The 20,209-nt window shown below is 42.9% G+C and overlaps 1 protein-coding gene across 1 annotated transcript; it reads right to left on the reverse strand.

Moving 5' to 3' along the window:
* Positions 1–1,226: 1,226 nt before the first annotated feature.
* ACBD3 (acyl-CoA binding domain containing 3) lies at positions 1,227–19,926 on the reverse strand. The gene is made up of 8 exons (XM_062571606.1): positions 19,611–19,926; positions 11,198–11,339; positions 9,940–10,080; positions 9,074–9,232; positions 7,905–8,079; positions 5,287–5,479; positions 4,185–4,469; positions 1,227–3,307 (listed from the first exon to the last, which is right to left on the reverse strand). The coding sequence occupies exons 1-8, from the start codon at positions 19,867–19,869 to the stop codon at positions 3,096–3,098; spliced, it is 1,566 nt and encodes a 521-aa protein (XP_062427590.1). The 5' UTR covers positions 19,870–19,926; the 3' UTR covers positions 1,227–3,095.
* Positions 19,927–20,209: the final 283 nt, after the last annotated feature.

Consider the following 20,209-nt stretch of genomic DNA (forward strand, 5'->3'; position numbering starts at 1 on the left):
GGTAGCAGCAGCTGAAAGCTCCTGCCACCGAGTTAGGGCTGCAAACAAACCAACAGCAGGAGCTGCATTTGTTAATTAGCACTGTGGGGTTTTGTTGCTGTTGTTTCGGGAGGGATTTTTGAGCAGCAATAGCTGAGAAGCAGTAGTTTGCAGCAGGGAAAACACAATTTTCATTGTGCCTGGAGGTACATGCATTTTAACCCAACTCTAGCTGGTCACTTTGAACGCTGCTACTTGTACAGAGGGCACTGACCTCGTCCCCACAGGGCCCACGAGCTCGAGGATGCCCAGGAGCTACAGGCTTGAACCCAGAGGCTAGGAACTTGAGGGCTTAAAGGCACTGAGGGGGCTTTTTCCAGCTCTCCTTGCAGTCCCTCTGCTGGAAATGTATGGGTAGGACTTCGGTGAAGTCCTTCTGTGGAGAAGAGGACTTCCGTGGAGAAGACTGGGACCACAGGCCCCAGCCCTAGAGGAAACACAGCATCAGGTATTAGAAAGCAGCCTTCTCTTCTCTCTTCTGCCCTAGTAAGCTAACAACTGCGCTGAGCTGCTGACTGAGGTTAGAGACGTGCCTCGCCCAGAGATGAGGGACTGCTACTTTGCTTCTTTCTATTTCAAGAAGTCTACAGAGCCTCCTCATAATTTGTAGAGCGATGGGGTTAAATGGCCAAACTGCCCCTTAGGCCACCTCTGGCAGCAGACGGCTGCTGCCTCTTGTGTCGCACAGACCTCGCAAGCGCATTGGAAAGCGGGTTGTAGCGTAGCCAGGCTGCACGGTAAGTTCAACTTGCTTTTAGTGTCTTGCTTTAACGTTACAGCGCTTAACTTGCTTTGGCCTCAGGGAAGAGCCTGCTGCTGCCCAGGCCTGCCAGTCCTACGCGCTCTCAAATTAGTGCAAACCCCAACCAGCTCCAGGGCAACTGATTTATTCGTGGCAGGTAAGCAGCAAAGGGTGATTTTAGCCAAGTATGAGCAGAAACCTTAGTATAACTTGATTCCCCCCCCCCCCCAGGCTTTTCTTTTTCCTCCAGTTTGGTCTAAGGCGTGCACTGGTAAGATTTGCACTGGAGTCCTGGGCCCAAATAATTAAACTATTAAAACTGCAAACGTAGCTCAGTGGTGCTGAGCTTTTAAAAGAAGTGAAAGGGAAGACGACAAACTTATCTTGGGTGAATAGCCAAACATACCCATGGCAAGGTTTCCAAGTTAATAAAAAGCCAACAGCATTACAGATAAATGTATTTTAATTAGGATTAAATACTATCTCAAGGTATTTTGAAATCGCACTTGTACTGTACTAATCAACAGCCAGAGGCAATAAAAAAAGTCTGGAAACAAAAGTTCTAACATCCAACACGTGACAGTAAGTGCTGCCATTTAAAGCAACAAACACCACTCCCCAGAACAGTTATTCTTAGAGGAAAAAGTCATAACATTTTTGTATGGACAAAAATCTAAATTGAAGACTGGAAGAAATATATTAGTGCCTGCCTTTTTAAAAGTTTTTCTTTTTTTTTTCTTTTTTTTCCTTTTTTTTTTTTTTTTTACATTAAATACAATTTTCTTTAAAAGCAAGGTACTTTCTAAATTCATGGTTTATATACTGTATGTACACAAGAGCAGAACATTGTACAGTGTTTTTGGATAAAGCAGCACTAACTAGCTATAAGCTGGTATGGTGTTGCTGAACCAAATACAAGATGACAAGTTAAGCACTCTAGGAGAAGTATCTCCATGGTTGGTATGGGAAAAGTAAAGTATCATGTATGTACAAACTGATTATTCAAACAAGTTCCCCAACGTGACATCATTTGCTATGGAACTGTACATGCTGCAGCTAATCAATGGAAATCTTACTGCAAGAACCGATCAGACAGACCCAAAGCAACTAATTTCTTTCAGTAACAAAGTGCTGAGTTTACCCATGCAGAGAGCACTTACACAAGTCATCCTTGCAATCGTCACCCCTTGGGTGCAGGGCTCCAAGGACACGGGATTATTACTGCACCTACAAGCCAAGGAACCACCTGCATTTTTCCACTACACAAAATATATGAAAATGTCCCATCCATACATACAAAATTGAGAATTAAAGCTATATTATTAAATATCTGTATGTGCATTCTGGCTTTGTTAAAAGTTAGATTAAAGCAGAAAGTCTGCACTGCAAAACCACCAGTTCAGATTAAAATGGACTGGCAGTGATTTCCATAATTAGTGCAACATTAATTCCTACACTTTACCAAAGTGATTTACTATTCTTCAGATGCACAATGTGTTCACTCAGGTTTACAAAAACAGACACCAGAAAGTTGTGCAGAAAACTGATTTCAGTTTTAAAGTCTACCCCATTAAAAAAGTAATTTTTACCCAGTTCAAAGTCAATTCCTCCCAAAAAAAGGATTTTCTTTTTTTTATTCTAGGACTAGCAGCAGGGCAAAGTGATTAAGGTTCTACCTGTTACATATAGTTCTAATTGTTGTTGTCTTCAGAAGAGGTTATTTACTGTACTTCTGGGATACTGTTCATCATCATAATTACTACACTGCTTCAAGGAAATGAATGTTTCTTCTTCAACGAGGACAGAGGCGAGACAACTTGTTTCTAAACCGCATCAACTTAGTTTCAAGTTTTAATGGTGTAAAAATCTGACATTCAATTACAGTTAAGATAAACTTGCTACACAGCAAACTGCATCCAAATCTACCAGTTATTGATGGGACCTTTAACTGTTAACAAGTTATTCAAAGCATCCAGACATAGAAACATCAGGTCACCCGGACAGTGAACCAGCAACTCCCTCCCCCATTTACATGAGGCTTTACAGATGCAACTGGTGCGACTTTAGCACTGGAGCCAGCGACTTCCATTGGTTAACTCCAGCACCCAAACGGCCTAGGGAGATCCTGTGTTAAGCCCAATGCAATATGCATTAGTGTCATGGAGCAGGAAGATCCCAGTGTCTACTTGTTAAAGTTCACACAAACCATACAGATACAGACAGGATAAAACACAGACTCAAGAGGATCCATTATGCTTGAAGAAAATTCCAAATAAAATGACATCTTCTGCACAGCCCAGCATCAGCCACATCTTTATCTAGTATAATAAACTCTGTAGTAAACTGTTTTTGACCTCCATAGAGAGTAGGAGTTGTCAAATTTAAGGAGATAAACTCCTCTCCCTGGGTACTGGTGGCTGCCAGCATACACTTCTTCATGACAGTCTCGTCTGTACACAGGCACAATTTCGTCTAGCTGAGGCTTGTTGGCATTCTTTTTGGCTTTTTCTTCACTGCTAGTATTTTCTGCAAGGGGAAAAAAAAATCAGTTAACAGAGGAGCGTACTTTACAAGGGAAAGTCAGATCTTAGTTTTAAGAGTCCTGACTGGTAGCAGACAAGGCAATCTGCCTTGTTAGTCTAGAAGTCAGATTTTGGAGTGGGGAGGTGCAGGGAGGCAATGGGGGAAGAAGAGTTCATAAAGGCAGGAGATAAAGCATTCAAAAGTCAGGAGCAACAATAAGTGCAGATTTCTACCACTGTGCTAGCCTACTAATGGAGCAATTTATCCATTTACCCTTCTAAAATTGCATTTGATGAAAAGTAAGTTTGCCTCCAGTTCAATCTAGACATAGTTTGTTTTAATACCAAACTGCAAAATTCATAATAAAGCAATTTCCCCTTTCCACCACAGCTGGGCCATTTTTCAGAGATGCCAAGCACCCAGGTTTCATTAAGCCACTCCACAGGCTGACTGATTGCCACTCATCTTCCGATATACTTACTACTGCTGACTACATAGTAGAAACAGTCCAAAAGGCCACTGCTTCCTATGTCAGCAGTTCTGCAATTACAGCATTAGTACCAGTCTAACCTATGGAACAGCTGAACTGGACAAAGCACAGGAAGGCACACTACAGAGCAAGTGAAATATAGGAAAAGGATTTTTTTTTTCCTCCCTTCACCTGTTTTAACTTATCAGTAATCAAATGAAACATCTGAAGTTACTTTCAGAACTTTACTTTCAATTCGAAATCGAAGAATGATTCCAGCTAAATGAAAGCCATGCTCTGCAGAGCTGGGCAACCAGGAGATCACACAAGACAGAATCTGCTGGTGTCGTGCCCCCTCCCCCCATGGCAAGTTTTGCAAGACTGAAAGTTCACATAAATAAGCATCTTTACCTTCTTCTTCATCCTCATCATCACTGGATTCACTGACATGCACACTGACTGCAGTATTGGGGGAGTCTGTCCATTCAAAATACACCCCAAAACCAATATCATAATTGTCTGTAGCAAACTCCCAAAAGAGGTAAGAGCCCTCTTCGTGAGTTGGTACTCTAACTGTAACCACTTCTCCTCGGCCCACTGTGATCACAGAGTCTGCATCTTGCCGAATTTTTTCCTTGAAGTCTTTTATCTGGGGTCGTGTCCACATCGATGGAGCTGCTATCACTGGAACAGAATCTAGGAGAGTGGGAAATATCTCAGTTAAGTATTTACCTCAAAGTTATTTATGTTGTATGCTGAAGTGTGTTTTAGGGGCACTCAAGGGCCACAAGCAGAGCTGCTTCTAAGTGGTTATCTTTTCCTACTGAAGCAATTCATCTTTTAACGGGGCTCAAACTTGTATGAAACGCAGTGCAAGTTTGGATATAACACTACACACTTAAATCATGAGCTTACCCATTCACCACATTTACACCAGCAGCGCTTATGCAAAAATGACTCAAGATAGAGGTACTGCTAATGGCATTGGGGCTACATTACACAGAATCTTTCTTTGAAAAAAGTGTATAAATGCAATAGAACCAGAGGCTAAGAACTTGTTCAGAAACTGTCAAATACTGACTAAAACAACTTATTTCCTAACTAGAACTGGATCACATTAGCATTGGTTCCTTACTAGAATCCAAGCAAGACCTTTTAGGGCTACTGATTCTGGATCAAAGGAGATGCACCCAGAGATAAGTGCTAGGAAAGCTGCTGGGATGCTGCTTTTCCAGCTCCCATTTTCATAGCTCAGCCAAGAGCTAAAGAAAGCTCTGGATCCCATCTATGGCTTCGCCTGAAATGCTTTCACTGCTTCACCTTTCTTCCCCCCAAAAGCTAGGTTTTATCTGTGCAATATATTTTGCCTTGAGAGAAACCAAATCCAGGAAACAAACCTAGCTCTTGCACAGCTTGACACAGCCAAGCAAAGAGACACAGTGATCATACCCAAGTATGTGTGTCCTAATGAAGTCTTTTGAGGGTATTTAATAAGGAATCTAGTTCATCCTACCTTTTGGTCCATTCTCTAATGCTTCTTCCAAAGCCTCTGGATCCAGCTCTTTTTCAGAGCTGTCTGCGTGTGCACTGGCCTGCCCGTTGATAGATGGGATGTCCCCTGGGGCAGGTGTATTTACCATCGATGCAGTAGTCAGAGGTGTCCCTGCTGCTGTCACTACTGCCTCCTGTTGTTTCTGTAAGGCTGCCTAAAATAAAAGAAATTAAAATCAAGTAAACATAGTAGTCCCAAGACATTTCCATCTGCTAGCAAAAAGTATAATGGCCATTAAAAAACTTCCCCTCTGGAAAGGATGGATATGAGAAAGAAAGAGCAGCACACGTTACTGAGTAGAGCTACGTGTGCTCAGTATTACAGAAGTCTAATCACACTGTTCCAGCCTGCTGGATACAGCCTGAGCTGAAAGACTCAACCGGAAAGTTAACTACAGCATGCACAGTAAGCTACAACACCTAAGTATGAAAGCTGAGCATTTCAATAACTCCTATAACACTTATTTCAAAAACAACAATCAATGATTTGTTTGCTGGTTTTTATTTGGGGGTTGAAAGTCCCCTGGGGATCAGCCAGCTTAAAAAAAAAAAAAAAAAAAGGAAATAATTAAGGTCTATTAAGTACTTTGCTAATTGGTGGGTTACCTTACTCAAAAGGGCTCTGTCAAACCCACAGAGCTTGAGAAAGGCAGTTATTTAATTTGAATGCAGACAACATACGAGTCAGAAGGACTGCAAGCAAGCTGGAAAAAGGTTTATTAAAGCACAGAGGTGTTCTATTAGAAGATTAATTATGCACTTGGAAACTCTTTAGATTGAATTTATCATGCTGTCCCTCTGCAAAGGATTAAGCACACCTAAAATGAGATTATACCAGGTAACACCCCTTCTTTCGGATGTAGGCAGGATGCCTTATCCCTTTAGCTTCAAGGCTTATTTGTTCCCCTCAGAGTTATCAGTAAGAAGAGATTACCTAAGGTTTTCTCTTGGGATAGGGTAGAAGGTATAACTGACAGTACTGTTTTCTAGAGAACCACCTAATAAGCATATAATTTTGATGAATGAATGCAACGTAGATATTCTGAAAAAGATGACAATAGTCAGTGAAATTTCAAACTTGACCAATTGAACAAATGCTGCCCAGATCTACCTTCATTACAGAAGGTTCCAGTGATTCAATGTAAAGTGGTGAGAACTTTTCTAGAAAACTATTCCACACAGTCTTTCCAAAATTAATTGTATCAACACCTGATCTAGAAGCAGCCACGATAGAACAGCACTTTAACTGCATTAGCAGATCCCAAAGGTACCTGAGTTATGGGCATCCAAAAGGAAAGTATTCCAGAAGCATTATGGAGGCTATCTTTGCCTCAAGTATCAGAAGTAGTTAGATAATCTTAGCACTGTTACAAGCAGATAGCTATGACCGAAAGGAGCAGTATTGATAGTGTTGAAGAAAAAAAGGCAGCATCTTTGACACTTCAGTCTCAAGGGAGCAGCATCAATTACAGATTACTTTGAGGGTGAAGCTGATGAGGTGGTAGCTTTTGCTTACTACTATGATGCCAAAGCATTGGCACCAAGGTGCTGTTAAGCTTCAGCAGTAAGAGTAATAGGGCAGGAAGCCTCTAGCTTTCCTATACCGCTTCAACTCTGTTCCTTCCGCAGACAAGCTCTTCACTGAGGAAAGTCTCTTCAAACTACAAGTGATTTCACAGAAAATTAGTTACTGAATTTTAAGCCTTCAGCTCAAGTAAAGCAGACCTCAGAGCAGCAGATACAGGCCACTTAAGAATCAGGTCTTCCATGCAGAGGTCAGACGTTAGAGACGTGAAGCCTGTTCTACCATCTGCTTAAGACAGAGATATCTTTGAACTTTAAAATAGTTTAAAAGTTTGAGATCTGAATAAAGTATGTTTGCCAGAGGTGCAAGATTCCGCTAAACAAAGTGTTAGTAAGCTTTCAAGCCCAGACACAAAATTCTTGCATAGAAGTCACGTTATCACTGTCACCTGCTGCTACCAGAAATGCAAGCATCTATCCTCCCATCCAAGCCCTTAGCAGTCTCCTCAGGCAAGCCACCAAATGTACTAACCACTGAAAACAGATGTAAGAGGGGAGAGAAGTGGAAGGCAGGCACAATCTCAAACCCAGAAGTGGTGAGACAGTATTGCATGCACATTCAGCTGGAAACTCACAGCTGACCAAAGGCTACTGCTACACTCCAGAGACCCTCGAGTGAGATACATATACAGACAGTCACCTGAAGAGGTTTGTTTATGCCTGTGCTCAATGCACTGGTATGAACATCCATTAAGTTACTTGCACACAGATGCTGCAGCAGAGCACTTAGCATTTGGCCTCCAAGAATTGTAACAGAATGATTAGTAAAGGCTACTTAAAATATTCTTTGTTAACAGATGCTTCTGAAACCTACCGGAAGAGATTAATAAAGGGGCTTTAGTATTTGGATCTGAAGCAACATTAGTCACGCTCTTTTTGCCTCTCCTTGCAACAGTTATCCTTTAAAGGGGATAGGGGTAGAAAAGTTGGCATCTCCCAAAGAAAACCTGGAACACTGAACACAAAAATCTAAGTTTCTCAGGCGGTCTGCCATACCTGTTGCTGTGCAAGCTGGACTTGATACAACTGCTGCATGTATTGTTGATAATGCTGTTCCTGAAGCTGTCGAATAAGGATCTGCTGCTGTTCGTAGTTGCCCGGATACTGCTGGGCTGCGTACTGCTGGAACTGAATGGCGGTCTGGGAGTTCAGCGCCGCCATTATCTGTTGCCTAGAACGGCAAGAGAAGGGTACGAAGATTACAAGCAGCTGAAGGTATTGAGGATTTAAGTGGCCTCCTCTAGCAAGCTGCATTATTAGACTTGTGTCCTAAAGGGCAAGATACAACCACCCCTCAACAAATTAACCACTCTGAATACACTGGGTCTCTATATGCATACCTAAATCCCTTTTCTGCCTAAGTTATTTACCTCTGCAACCTCCAATAACACTTACATGACTGCTTATCATGTTATAAAAAAGTCCTCTTAATTTCAAAGCATACTCCATCTCCTGTTACTTAACATTGCACAATTTAAATTGTATTGCCTGTTCATTTATGTTTTTATTTTGCGTTCCTCTGGCCCTCACCACTTTAAAACAAACAGCTAATCCACAAGACTTGTGGCTTTATTATTTGCTCCCTCTTCAAAATCACTACACAGCAAACATAGGATCTTTCAGAGGCACTCGCTGCAAAGACATTTTTACTGTGATATAATGTTACTTAGAGGTAAGGAGCAGCTTTGATGATCTATCAGCAGTGTTAAGGCTCCCAAGTCAAAAATTTCAGCCCATGCACAGTAAAAACCCAAGAACTACCACTATCCTTTTATAAGGTTTTGTATTCTAGGAAGGGGAAGAAACTTTCAAGTCAGAATTCAAATAACATTTCCAGTTGGATGCTTGCACTCTGCTCAGTTGAGTGTAGCACTATTTAAGCAGCAAAGCCACAAGTTTTCATGAAGTGCAGCCCCTGGATCTATATATCCCCAAACAGAGCTTCACTTCAGACGTAGTGCAGCTTAGCACACAGTAATACGCCGAGATAGTTACTCTTTGCAAACCGTCTCTCTCCTAGCTTAGGATTGCAGAAGTCACTGCCAGGCTCAAGTACTCCAAACTTCAGATATTCAACTCTTGCATAACTATTCAGAGTTAGAAACAACTGTCTCAAATGCAAGACAGTTATTTTCTTTGAAGTCTTATTTGTTTCAGCTACTCACTTCTGTTGCTCCATCCGAAGCCGCTCCTCTTCTATTCTCCTCCTTTCTTCTTCCTCCCTTCTCAATCTTTCTTCTTCCTCTCGCCTACGTTTTTCCTCCTCTTTTTGTAAACGCTCACGCTCCTCCTCTTCACGACGCCTTCGTTCTTCCTCTTCTCTTCTGTAACACCCACCCAATAAGCTATTTCAGCTTTCCTAAAATACTAGGATGAATTATTTTAAACATGCTGCAACCTGCCTTTCACCTGCCCAATAAAGCTTTCCGTTTCACATCATCTCTTTCCACTTCACCTTGACTGGAGACTGTCTTGCACACACACACAAAAAAAATCATTACTGTTTGGGTTTACTGCACTGAGCAACAAGATAAGCATAAATTCTGTTTTATAATATTCATTGAAACCTCAAGCTTTAACATATCTTCTAGGCTTCAATACATAGTCACTAGTTAGAGGTACTATTCAATATCATGTGATATGTAAAAACAATATAAGATAGCCTTTGTCAAATGGCTAACCCAAAAAGGAGAAGGAGTTTTAAATCCTTGATGATTTCATGTTCGGTAGCTATTTAGTCAATTGATACAACATGGAAGATTCTGTGAAGGGTATATTTCTTAAAACTAGACTACTTTATCAGCAGAAATAAAAAAATATTTTTTAAGATATTCTAGCTATGCCTTCACTTAAAAAACATTCATTACTGACAAAGTAAAAAGGCTTAAACAGAGCAAATGGTACCACAGCCACCTGAATGTGAAGCATCTCTTCCCAAAAAGGCTTCAACCTAAGTTGGCTGTGGCACCACTTACAGGGCCAGAGTTATACATTCAACATACTGTCCTACACCAAGAAGTTCAAATATTACCTTTTCTTTTCTTGTTCTTCTTTCTCTATCTTATGGGAAGTGACATACGTTGAGAACAAGTTGCAGCACCTATTTAGGAGCTTAACAAATTCTGTCATAGCTTCTTGCTTTGACATGTTTCCAAGTGCAGCCCATTCCTTCCTGAGAGAAAGGGGGAGAGAGAGAAAGAACTTATCAGCTGAGAAAACAGAACATTCAATTCTTTTCAAATCAGTAGCAAACAAACCCTTAGTCCAACCTGGGTGGGAGTGTATGTGTTGGGGGGGGGGGGGTGAGACCAGGGACCAAACTGCATCATATGTTGTTTCAGAGAACCAGTAACTTTTTGCCATTTGAAGTGAGACCTTAAACCTGTAGGTCTCATTGTTCTCTTCTGCCTGCACCAGAAGAAGTTTCAGACAGACATGTTTGAGTGCTTACAGAAAAATCTCATACATACTAGCAGCCCTACTTAGAGTTCTACACTGCATTCTGAAATTTCCAAAATACAAATGAACTGGCAAATGAATCTGAAATATTCTTCAGCCCTCTTTCAGTCCAGCCTATAGAAAAAAATGCTTATGTTTTCCCAGATGAACAACCAATTACACCGCTTAAGTCAAACAAATACAAGTTTGGTCTTCTTCGAAAAGGCTAAGTCCACTTGGGAGAAAAGGCAGTGCAGAGTCCAGCTCTGAGATGCCTATGCTGTGTTGCACACTGCCTTTACAAGCAAAATAGCGTCAAGAAACAACAACAAAGAAAATCTCTGTAGCTTAAACTGCAAGGAATACAGGAGACATCTAAAACTGCCCTCACCTTGCCAAAATTTACTCAGTCTGATTTCAATAGGTATCAGACTTCAGAAGCTACCCTTGATATTAACAGAAAGGCTGTGGCAAATAGTTCTACAACAGGCCAAGCCTTTTGCCAGCAGTAACTCCAGTGTAAAGCAGAGTTAGAAGCAGGAAACATGGGCTTGTACTTTAATGCAGATCTAATTAAGTCTTCAACTGCTATGAGAAACTAGGCAGTCAGCACTGCAGCTTTTCCTAATGTACTTCAGCCAAGTTAAAAACAAAACGTTCTTCTGTTAGTTCCTTTACCATACCATAGCTCAGATTTTTAAGACATATTGGAAGAGGCCCGTCTCACTTTCCACTACCATACATACCTATTGAGGCGACCCACATACTTGTTTTACTACTGACTTCTGGAGAACATTTGCTTGAGATAAAAAAAGCAAAGTTAAGATGAACAAGAGCAACAGTCTTTTTACCTTCTATCATTCCCCAGCACATCAAAGAATCCAACTTCAGGGCAAGTGTCAGGATTGTAAGGTCCCAACAGAACCTGCTTGTGCAGTGCGACAAGTTTGAGTTTTTCTTCATATGTTGGATGAAAGGCTTTGCCATCTTTTTCTGTAGAGGAAAAAAGAAAATGTCACTATTATGATTAAGGAATTAAGCAAACAGTGAGAGTGCTCTGTACAGCTTGCTTGTATCTTTATTGATTATCTTTTTACACAGGAAATCATAGTCACAAAAGGTTAGACAAGTTCAGTTTTATTCAAACAGATTTGGCCAGAAGAAATGCATCTAACCTTAGCTGCTGAAGCTTACAGTTTTGTTCATACCATCTAGAGCGAATCATAGCTAGCAAGATATCGCATAAACGTTTGTTAATTAGATTATAACATACGTTATACCATACATATCTATACCTCTGGAATATTTTAAAAGCCTCTAAACTTGAACCCAAACATGTCTGCCAAGTCTATTAGAAGATGAGTGGGAAGGATTTCCTGTGAAGATAGATATTAACTTTTAGATTGCTTTCCTCACATGCTCTTCACACCATGCAAGGGCAAAAAGAGCAAGTTAAAGGCAAGGAAAATTGTAGAAAGAAATGTTAGAATTAAGGTGAAGTTTTACTTGAGAGAATTTGATTACAAAGGCAAAACTGAAATAATCCCTCATGATAAGCTTTTGAGGTGACCTCAATCAGTACCAATGTTTTGCTTCTCTGCAAAGAGAGCTTTGGCAGTAAGACACAGGCAGCATAAAAACCAAAGACATACCAAAATTCCAATAGCTCCATATCACAGTTTTTTAAAGTAGTCCTGGTTAGATCACATCATGGATTTATTGGTAAGGAAAGACTTTCATACATCATTTTAAATGCATTAACCAATGCATTAGCCAACTACCAAACTAGGAGGAGTAGCTGATACCCCAGAGGGCTGCGTTGTCATTCAGAGAGACCTGGACAGGCTGGAGAGTTGGGTGGAGAGGAACCTCATGAGGTTCAACAAGGGCAAGCGCAGAGTCCTGCACCTAGGGAGGAATAACCCCAGGCACCAGGACAAGCTGGGGGCTGACCTGCTGGAGAGCAGCTCTGCAGAGAAGGACCTGGGAGTGCTGGTGGATGACAAGTTGGCCATGAGCCAGCAATGTGCCCTCTTGGCCAGGAAGGCCAATGGTCTCCTGGGGTGCATTGGGAAAAGTGTTGCCAGCAGGTGGAGGGAGGTGATCCTGCCCCTCTACTCAGCCCTGGGGAGACCTCGTCTCGAGTACTGTGTCCAGTTCTGGGCTCCCCAGTACGAGAGAGACACGGAGCTACTGGAGAGAGTCCAGTGTAGGGCTACAAGAACGATCAGAGGGCTGGAGCACCTGCCCTGTGAGGAACGGCTGCGAGAGCTGGGCCTGGAATAGAGAAGACTGAGGGGAACTGAGATACATCTTATCAATGCCTACAAATACCTTGAGGGGGGGGCAGTGTCAAGATGTTGGGGCCAGACTTTTTTCAGTGGTGCCCACTGACAGGACAAGAGGCAATGGGCACAAACTGAAACACCGGTAGTTCCACCTGAATATGAGGAGGAATTTCTTTACTGTGAGAGCGACAGAGCACTGGAACAAGTTGCCCAGAGAGGTTGTGGAGACTCCTTCTCTGGAGGCACTCAAAACCCGCCTGGACACGATCCTAAGCCACATGCTGTAGGTGACCTTCTTAAGCGGGGGGGGGGGGGGGGGGGAGGTGGACTACGCAATCTCCAGAGGTCCCTTCCAACATCAACCATTCTGTGAACTAGGAGTTACCTCAGCACATTTAACCATCAAAACAAATCCAAGAAACAGGCGCCACTAATTAAACTGCTTGTTTTAAAAGAGATTTTTCTTGAACAGGAAACCAAATAAGTATCATCTTTTTGGAAGGACTGAAACAAGGAAGCTCTTACTGGAGGCAAACACAGTTCATGTGACTGTACTTCATAGTACTCTGCGCGCAGCCATGAATCACAGGCAGAGCTGCCGCTAGTTTCCAGCTCTCCTTTTACAAGAAAGGTCACTTTAGAGTAAATTGTTTTGAGACCCAAACTAAGAGTCCAATTCACATCCAAACTTTACGGTGGATGTTTAACATTTTTTTTTTTTTCAGCTGAATTTTGTCGGCGTTACTGATGGAAAAAAAGAAATAAATTTCAGAAAGAAAAAGGAGGGAAAAACTTGTACTATGGCTTATTGAGAAACCCAGACTGAATATTTCTGAAACTTGAGAATCAGAGAAGCCCAGAGGGAAAGTGTTTGCAGGTCACAGCAAGAAGCTACGTTTTTGATAGAATAAATCCAGTACATTATTGGACTTAATCAGTTAAATTATCACAAGGAATCACTCACTACATGCATGCCATTAGCTGTGAAGCCAGAATCAAAGAATTTGGAAGGTAAACACTTATTCATCTATTAGCCACTTCATTCCTCTTCAGAATTCAGACTCTTTTCCCAATGTCACAGGAACTTACAGCAAACATCTACTCCTACTTCAGAAGTCCTCTGTCCACAATAACATCCATTTCTAAATATATCTGATGGGGTAGAAGGCGGATGTAAAGACACAGACCCTTCTCAGTAGTATCCAGGGAAAGGATGAGAAGGTATTGGGCACAAATTGAAATATAGGAAATTCAACTCACTTTAAAAAGATCTTATTTTCTGTTAGGGTGACCACACACTGGAAAAGGTCCAGAGACACCGTGGAGTCTCTGTCCTAGGAGGTGTTCCAAACCAAACTAAACCAGGTTGCTTAGGGCTGTGCTTAGCTGACCTTGCTTTGAGCAGGGGGGTTGGACCAAATGATCTCCAGACATTCCTTCCACCCTCAACCACCTGTGATCCTTAACAGATGCAAATCATCGTGCCCTGCAACTTCACCTCTGAGGATACAGCACTTTCTGCAATCAAGCAGACTTGGTAAGCTCTCCGCCTCCACCTCAGGGCTCCTGCTTCCAGCCCCCTAAATATTCCTTTAGTTTCTGCCCACTGTTTCTCCACACTTGCATTTAACACAGAACTTGCTAACTGGGCTGAATGCAAGTGCTTGGTACTCAATAAACAGCATACACTTTGAAAACGTACTTAGCATCCTGGGGTAGTGCGCTCGAGAGCAAGTCAACTGACAAGAGCATGAAACCGGTATTTCGCTAGGCTTCTGCACGAATTATCCTTCTCAAAGGGTCACTGCGGCATAGTGTGCCTTGTATAACCTGTACACCTCCAGCTGTCTGTCAAGAAACACAGCCGCTTGCTGTACTGAACTGCTGCCTAAAGCCAGCTAGCAACTAAGTATTTGAACCCATTTCTGTACAGGGTTCAAGGAAAAGAATTGTTTCCTCAGCAGCTAAAAGCAGCAGGTCTGCATCTTCCATAGAAGAGAGAAGTTCAACCTCTAGCCCTGAACACCAAAGGAAGCCAAAAATCTGCATTTATAAAGAACGGTGGCCCAAGGGAAGAAGAATGAAAGAGCAAAACAGGAAGAAAACAGAGACGGATAAGAGGGAGAAAAGTAAGAGACATTCAGTGACTTGTACATAATGCAGATTAGAAGCAAGCTCTCAGCAAAGTATTCAGCCAGCCAAGAGAGAAGTTATATACTAGCTATTTTTCAGTTGAATTCTTCAGGATGAACTCTGCTGTATAATTACCCCAAAGACAGGAAAATGTTGCAGTCAAACTGAACTAGAGCAGCTGAAGCCATCTGCAGAGTTAACTACGTCAAGAAGGAACATTAGTGAGTCTAGGCAAGCAGGAGGAGTGCTGAATTTGGGGTATTCATGAACATACCTTTCAAGCAAGTATTACCTAGCTATAAAATTGGATAGCTTATTTGATTTAAAAATACAATTGACAGCAAGCGGAAGAATATGAAGTAGAAACAAATTTGAGTAATTTGGAGGATGCACAAAGCTACAGTCCAGCACCTCTGCAGTACTCCCTACACCACTGGTATTCCTGACCGAGCAGGCATCCCTCCAAGGCCAGAGGAATGGCCCAGCTTTCTTAGACTCTTAGCAGATTTCTCTTCTGACACTACTTCAAACCATCATTCACTGGCGATGGCAGTTTTTCAACTCTCAAGCTCTACTTAAACAGCAGCCATTAACAGACCAGACAAACTCAATTAGTGATTAAGGGCATGGTTAGACGAAGGCAGGCTATGGACCTATTTTGCTTTAGGCATTCTGCAGCAACTGCCCGTACGCGCGTACTTCACTGATGATGAGTAGTTTAGCCAAGATGCAGTGAAACCCTGCATGCTTAGACCTTATAGACACGTGCTGTGAAACTGTTGTCACATCTCAAATGAAAGTCTCCGCACACCTAATACTACCAGTTTGAACTCGGCTCTCCTTGACAGTTGCCACCGTGTTTAGATGCTACCAAGAGATCCACTGGGAGCAGCTCAATTAGACACTTCAGAAAAATAGCACTTAAAACACAACCAACCTTCCTTGCACTATAGATAATTAATAGCATGCTTGAAGCTCACTGCTACCATTGCATACAAATACAAATGAGATAAGAGTTACATCACTGTCTGCTTTCCAATACTAGGTTACTAGAACAGCCTTATGTGACACCGTATTGTTAACTGGTATAAAACCACAAATTCAGACTCAAGAGAGTTTAACAAAGATGCTGAAGAAAAGACTGTCATACAAGAGATCATTACTTCTTTGTAACTTCAGAAATTTTTCTAGAAAGCAATAGAAAACCATCAGCAGTGTTATTTTTCACCTGTTGCTTTTAAATGCTGAAATCACACGTTAATCCTACTAATTTGTAAGGTTTTAATGAGCGAGCTCAAAACCAAGAAATGTGAAAACTGAATCACTGCCTGCAGTTCCCAACAGCATACATCCTCTTATACTCCTAGCTGTCATCTTCTGAAGATTTTCTGTATCAGCAAAAGTTATCCACCTGCCTTCCAGTTAAACATGACTGAAGCTTAGCATCATGTCAAACCTAGATCATAATAGAGGTTTTCGGATTCTTGAAAACAAGAGTCTACTTAGCTAATGAATTACAATCATGCTATCGGATGAGCACACGTTAAAAGAGATTAAGTTGAACAATAAATTTTGAATGCTGTATTGCTAAGGTCCATAATATCTCCTTGCTGGGTTAAGAGGAAATAACTTGGAGCAGTCAAGCAAAATTAAGAGTATTCAGGGTACCAGGAGAGCTTTTAGGAGTAAAATGATATGGTTTGTATTCTGTCTACCCAGCCATGCTGCACTGCAAACCACTTTGGACAGTGCATGAACTCAGGGACTGTTTGATATAAAAGGCTGGGTAGAGAGACTTCCATATTGTTTGCTTGGAATAACTGTAACACCACATCGATTCTTGGAGAGATTTGCTGGTACAGCTATGCAAGCCGGCCCCTTCTATCGCAGGATGCAGCTTAAACTTAAGCAAATTACCTTCACTGACACAGCTTGTACCAGTTCAGCAAGCATACCAAGCTGCCAGCCAAGACACTTCTATTCTGTCAACAGCCCGGGACATATACAGTTACAGACCGCCCCTGCAAGGAAGAAACCTGCCCCCCTCAGGAACATTACTATATAAGCAGTGTTTTCCCCTGTTGACCTGATTCAACACAGTGGAAGAGGTTTTTTTTTTTTTTTTTTTTTTTTTTTAAATGAAAGCCAGAACACTAGTCATTTTGAACTAGGCTAGACACAGCAGTAGGAAAAAAAGTGAGTATTATAAGGAAGGCTCTTATTTCAGGCAGAAAAGACAGATCGGAACATTATTAGCCAGCTCTCATTTCTTTGCTTCTATTATTCTGAAAAGCACTCTTCACAACTCGTTACAGAAGCTAGAAAACCTAGCACATCTGCTGCACAGCCTCAGGCCTCATGGTTGGAGTGACCCAGAGTCAAATCTTTACTAGAGACAGATTCAAGTAGCTTTTAAATCACTTTAATATCCTAATGTAGTTTCACTCTCACCATTGTGTTTATACACACTCCCACCCTCTTTTTACTTTGAAAATTTTATTTGGTTACATGCAGTACGTCAAAGATTGTCACAGGCATTGTGATAAGCAAGTATAAGGTGTTTAGACAGAATCAAACTTTTCTAGGAAAAAGGTACGTGATGAGCCACAACTAGACAACTCAGTCTACACACACAGGCAAAAAGGAAGCCGCTTCTCTAGTTATCACTACTTACCCTTTGACATCATCCTGTGACTTATTTAGTATTGCACTCCAAGCTCTTTCCATCCCAATAACCAGAGTTAATCCAGATACCACCATTCTCCCAAACAAGTGCTGCCCTTAATCACTTGTTTGTTTCATGCTAGTTATATGGGTAGTTCATAGCGTGTGTTAAAGCACTTAAAGTTCTTAGAACTATTCAATATGAATTTTCCAAAGATTCCTCCACTTCCTAATTAGTATAGATTTCAGAAAAGTTATCAGAAACAAGCATTTATTTCAGCATTTACCTATTAACATGTCTCAATCTTCAGATCCCTAAATATGTTGCTCCCTGAAGTAAAACAGGGATCTGTACTTGTTCCTTGGCATCTATAAGACTGCTAAACAAACATGCCCACTCCCACAGTTGTTTTGACAGTGGATATATTAAAACCACTTGGAAATAAGACCAATTCTTTTCAGAGCCATCCAGTTATAGAACAAGCTAACAGAATCGGTAATCTGAATATTACAAGCTGCAGTAACTCACCATCACATCTATAAAAACCTTCTTGCTACATCACACAACAAAAACTGCAGAGGAAAGTGAGCAATAACTTCATGAGATTTTTACTCTATCTATCCCCATGGTGCTAGAGGAACCAGGTTTCATTTGGAAAGCCTGACATGGTACAAAACAAAGTTTTCTCTTATGAGCAAAACCATGCAGTACAAGAAATTGCTAATGACTCAAGGGAACAGTAGTAAATTGAAACATCATGAAATTGAGCTTTTAATAAAAGGAAGACAACTAAGATGATTAAGGCAATACAAACACAACATAACAAACTGGAACCTAGGGACAATTAACACTTCATTCACTTTTCACCATCCAAAACAGAAAAAATAACACAGCATAAGTTTCACTAAGAAATGAAATGTAAGAGACAGACTAGCAACAACAAACAAGTTCATTTACAATATGTAGTTTTACACAGTCAACACCTATTTCAATGGTCTATTATGCTCAAGTCAAAACGAGACCATGGTTGACTGAGACAAAGAATTTGCTATTGCAGAGACATCTCCTTCTACACTGTATTTTAAAACAACTGCTCAGTAAGTTACACTACAACTCTTTCAGGTAGGCAAGCTTTATGCTTGTTTTTTTTCAGAAAGGGGAAAGAGACAAGTTGCAATACTTCCAAAACTGACAGCTGGTTGCAGCAGCTTCAGAGATTCTTACAGCTAAATATGTATCCCAATATATGTTATAATTCCTACAGAACATAGATTTTTTTGGAAACACATCAGCACAGGGTTAGAGAACCATGGCTCAAGGCACCCACTTTAATTTTACACACTTCTAACAAGTATCAGGACACTAAGTTAACCAAAATGAAGAAAACAGACAACAGTTTTGTCCTTCTAGCACAAGGGAGTTTTTCACCTGCCGAAATACTTGCCCTTGGACAAGGCAGCTTTCCTGGGGGTCAGCTAACAGCTGATCACCACAGAACCCACTAGAGTACAGCATCACACCTTCCCTTTGCACACACATCCCCGGACTCCCTATTCCTTGCTTTATGTTAAGCAGCAGAATGTAAGCTTGGATGCAATCCTGTCTAACATGCTCTAGGTGACCCTGCTGAGCAGGGAGGCTGGACTAGATGATCTCCAGAGTCCCTTCCAACCTTACTGATTCTATGATCTATGATTCTATGAAAGGCAGCACAGTGACACTGCTGTAAGGCACTCAAGCAGGGTAGTGCAATTAAATGCTACAGTGCACACAGTTCTTCCTCAAGATGCGCACACTAGATTTCATCCTCTTCACGAGGGAGTGTGGCAGAATACCTCCAGATTCCTGCAGGAGCTAACCTGGCTACAGGGAGTCCCAACACAGCTATCCCAGCCCTACATCCATGCAGACGTTTCACAGCTTGCGTGCAGAGCTGCCAGCTGGAGTCACGAGGGCGCAAAAAGGCAGCAAAGTCAGGCTTTAAGTTAACATCCTGGGGAGATGGCAGCTTAGCTCACGCAAACACGCCGACCGCCAGCACGCTTGACAACGGCTCCAGGGAGCTCCTCACCCCCCGCCCCGTGCGGCGAGCCAGGACGCTGCTGCCCACCCTGCACAGAGCTTCCCCGCGCCCTGGCCGCCCCCCGCCGGGCGCCCTCCCCGCCGCCGCGGCTTCACCTTTGAAGAAGCGCAGCGCCAGGCCATAGAGCTCCTCCAGCGCGAAGCCCCAGCGCCGCTCCGGGCTCAGCGCCGCCGCCTCCTCCTCCGCCGCCGCCTCCCCGGCGGCCCCCGCCTCCCCGGGGCCCGCTCGGCTCCGCCCCGCCGCCGCCGCGGGGTCCCCCGGTCGCGCCTCGCAGGGCGGCTCCTCGGCGTTGGGGCTCAGCGTCAGCCCGTCCACGGAGACCTCGAGCCGGTCCGAGCTCAGCGCCGCCGCCATCGTCCGCCGCCGCCACCCGCCCTCCGCCTCCTGCTCCGCTGCGGCGGCCACGTCCCGACTTCCTGTTCCCTCCGACCCGGAACTTCCGGCCACGCCCAACCGCCGCTCCCCCCCCCCGCGGCTCCACCCCCCGCATAGGCCCCGCCCCTCGCCGACGGCCGCCCCGCATAGGCCCCGCCCCCTCGCCAACGGCCGCTCTCGTGCGCGCCGGGCGGCGGCGTCAAGGGCTGGCGGCGGCTGCGGCCTGGGCAGAGGGCTGATGGCGGCGTGAGGCGCCCCGCAGCTTCGGGGGCTGGCTCCGGGCTGCCGGGGATGCTCCTGCGCCGCCTTCAGGGCCTCT

Source organism: Rhea pennata, chromosome 3, assembly GCF_028389875.1.
Source record: "Rhea pennata isolate bPtePen1 chromosome 3, bPtePen1.pri, whole genome shotgun sequence".
Classification (NCBI taxonomy): domain Eukaryota; kingdom Metazoa; phylum Chordata; class Aves; order Rheiformes; family Rheidae; genus Rhea; species Rhea pennata.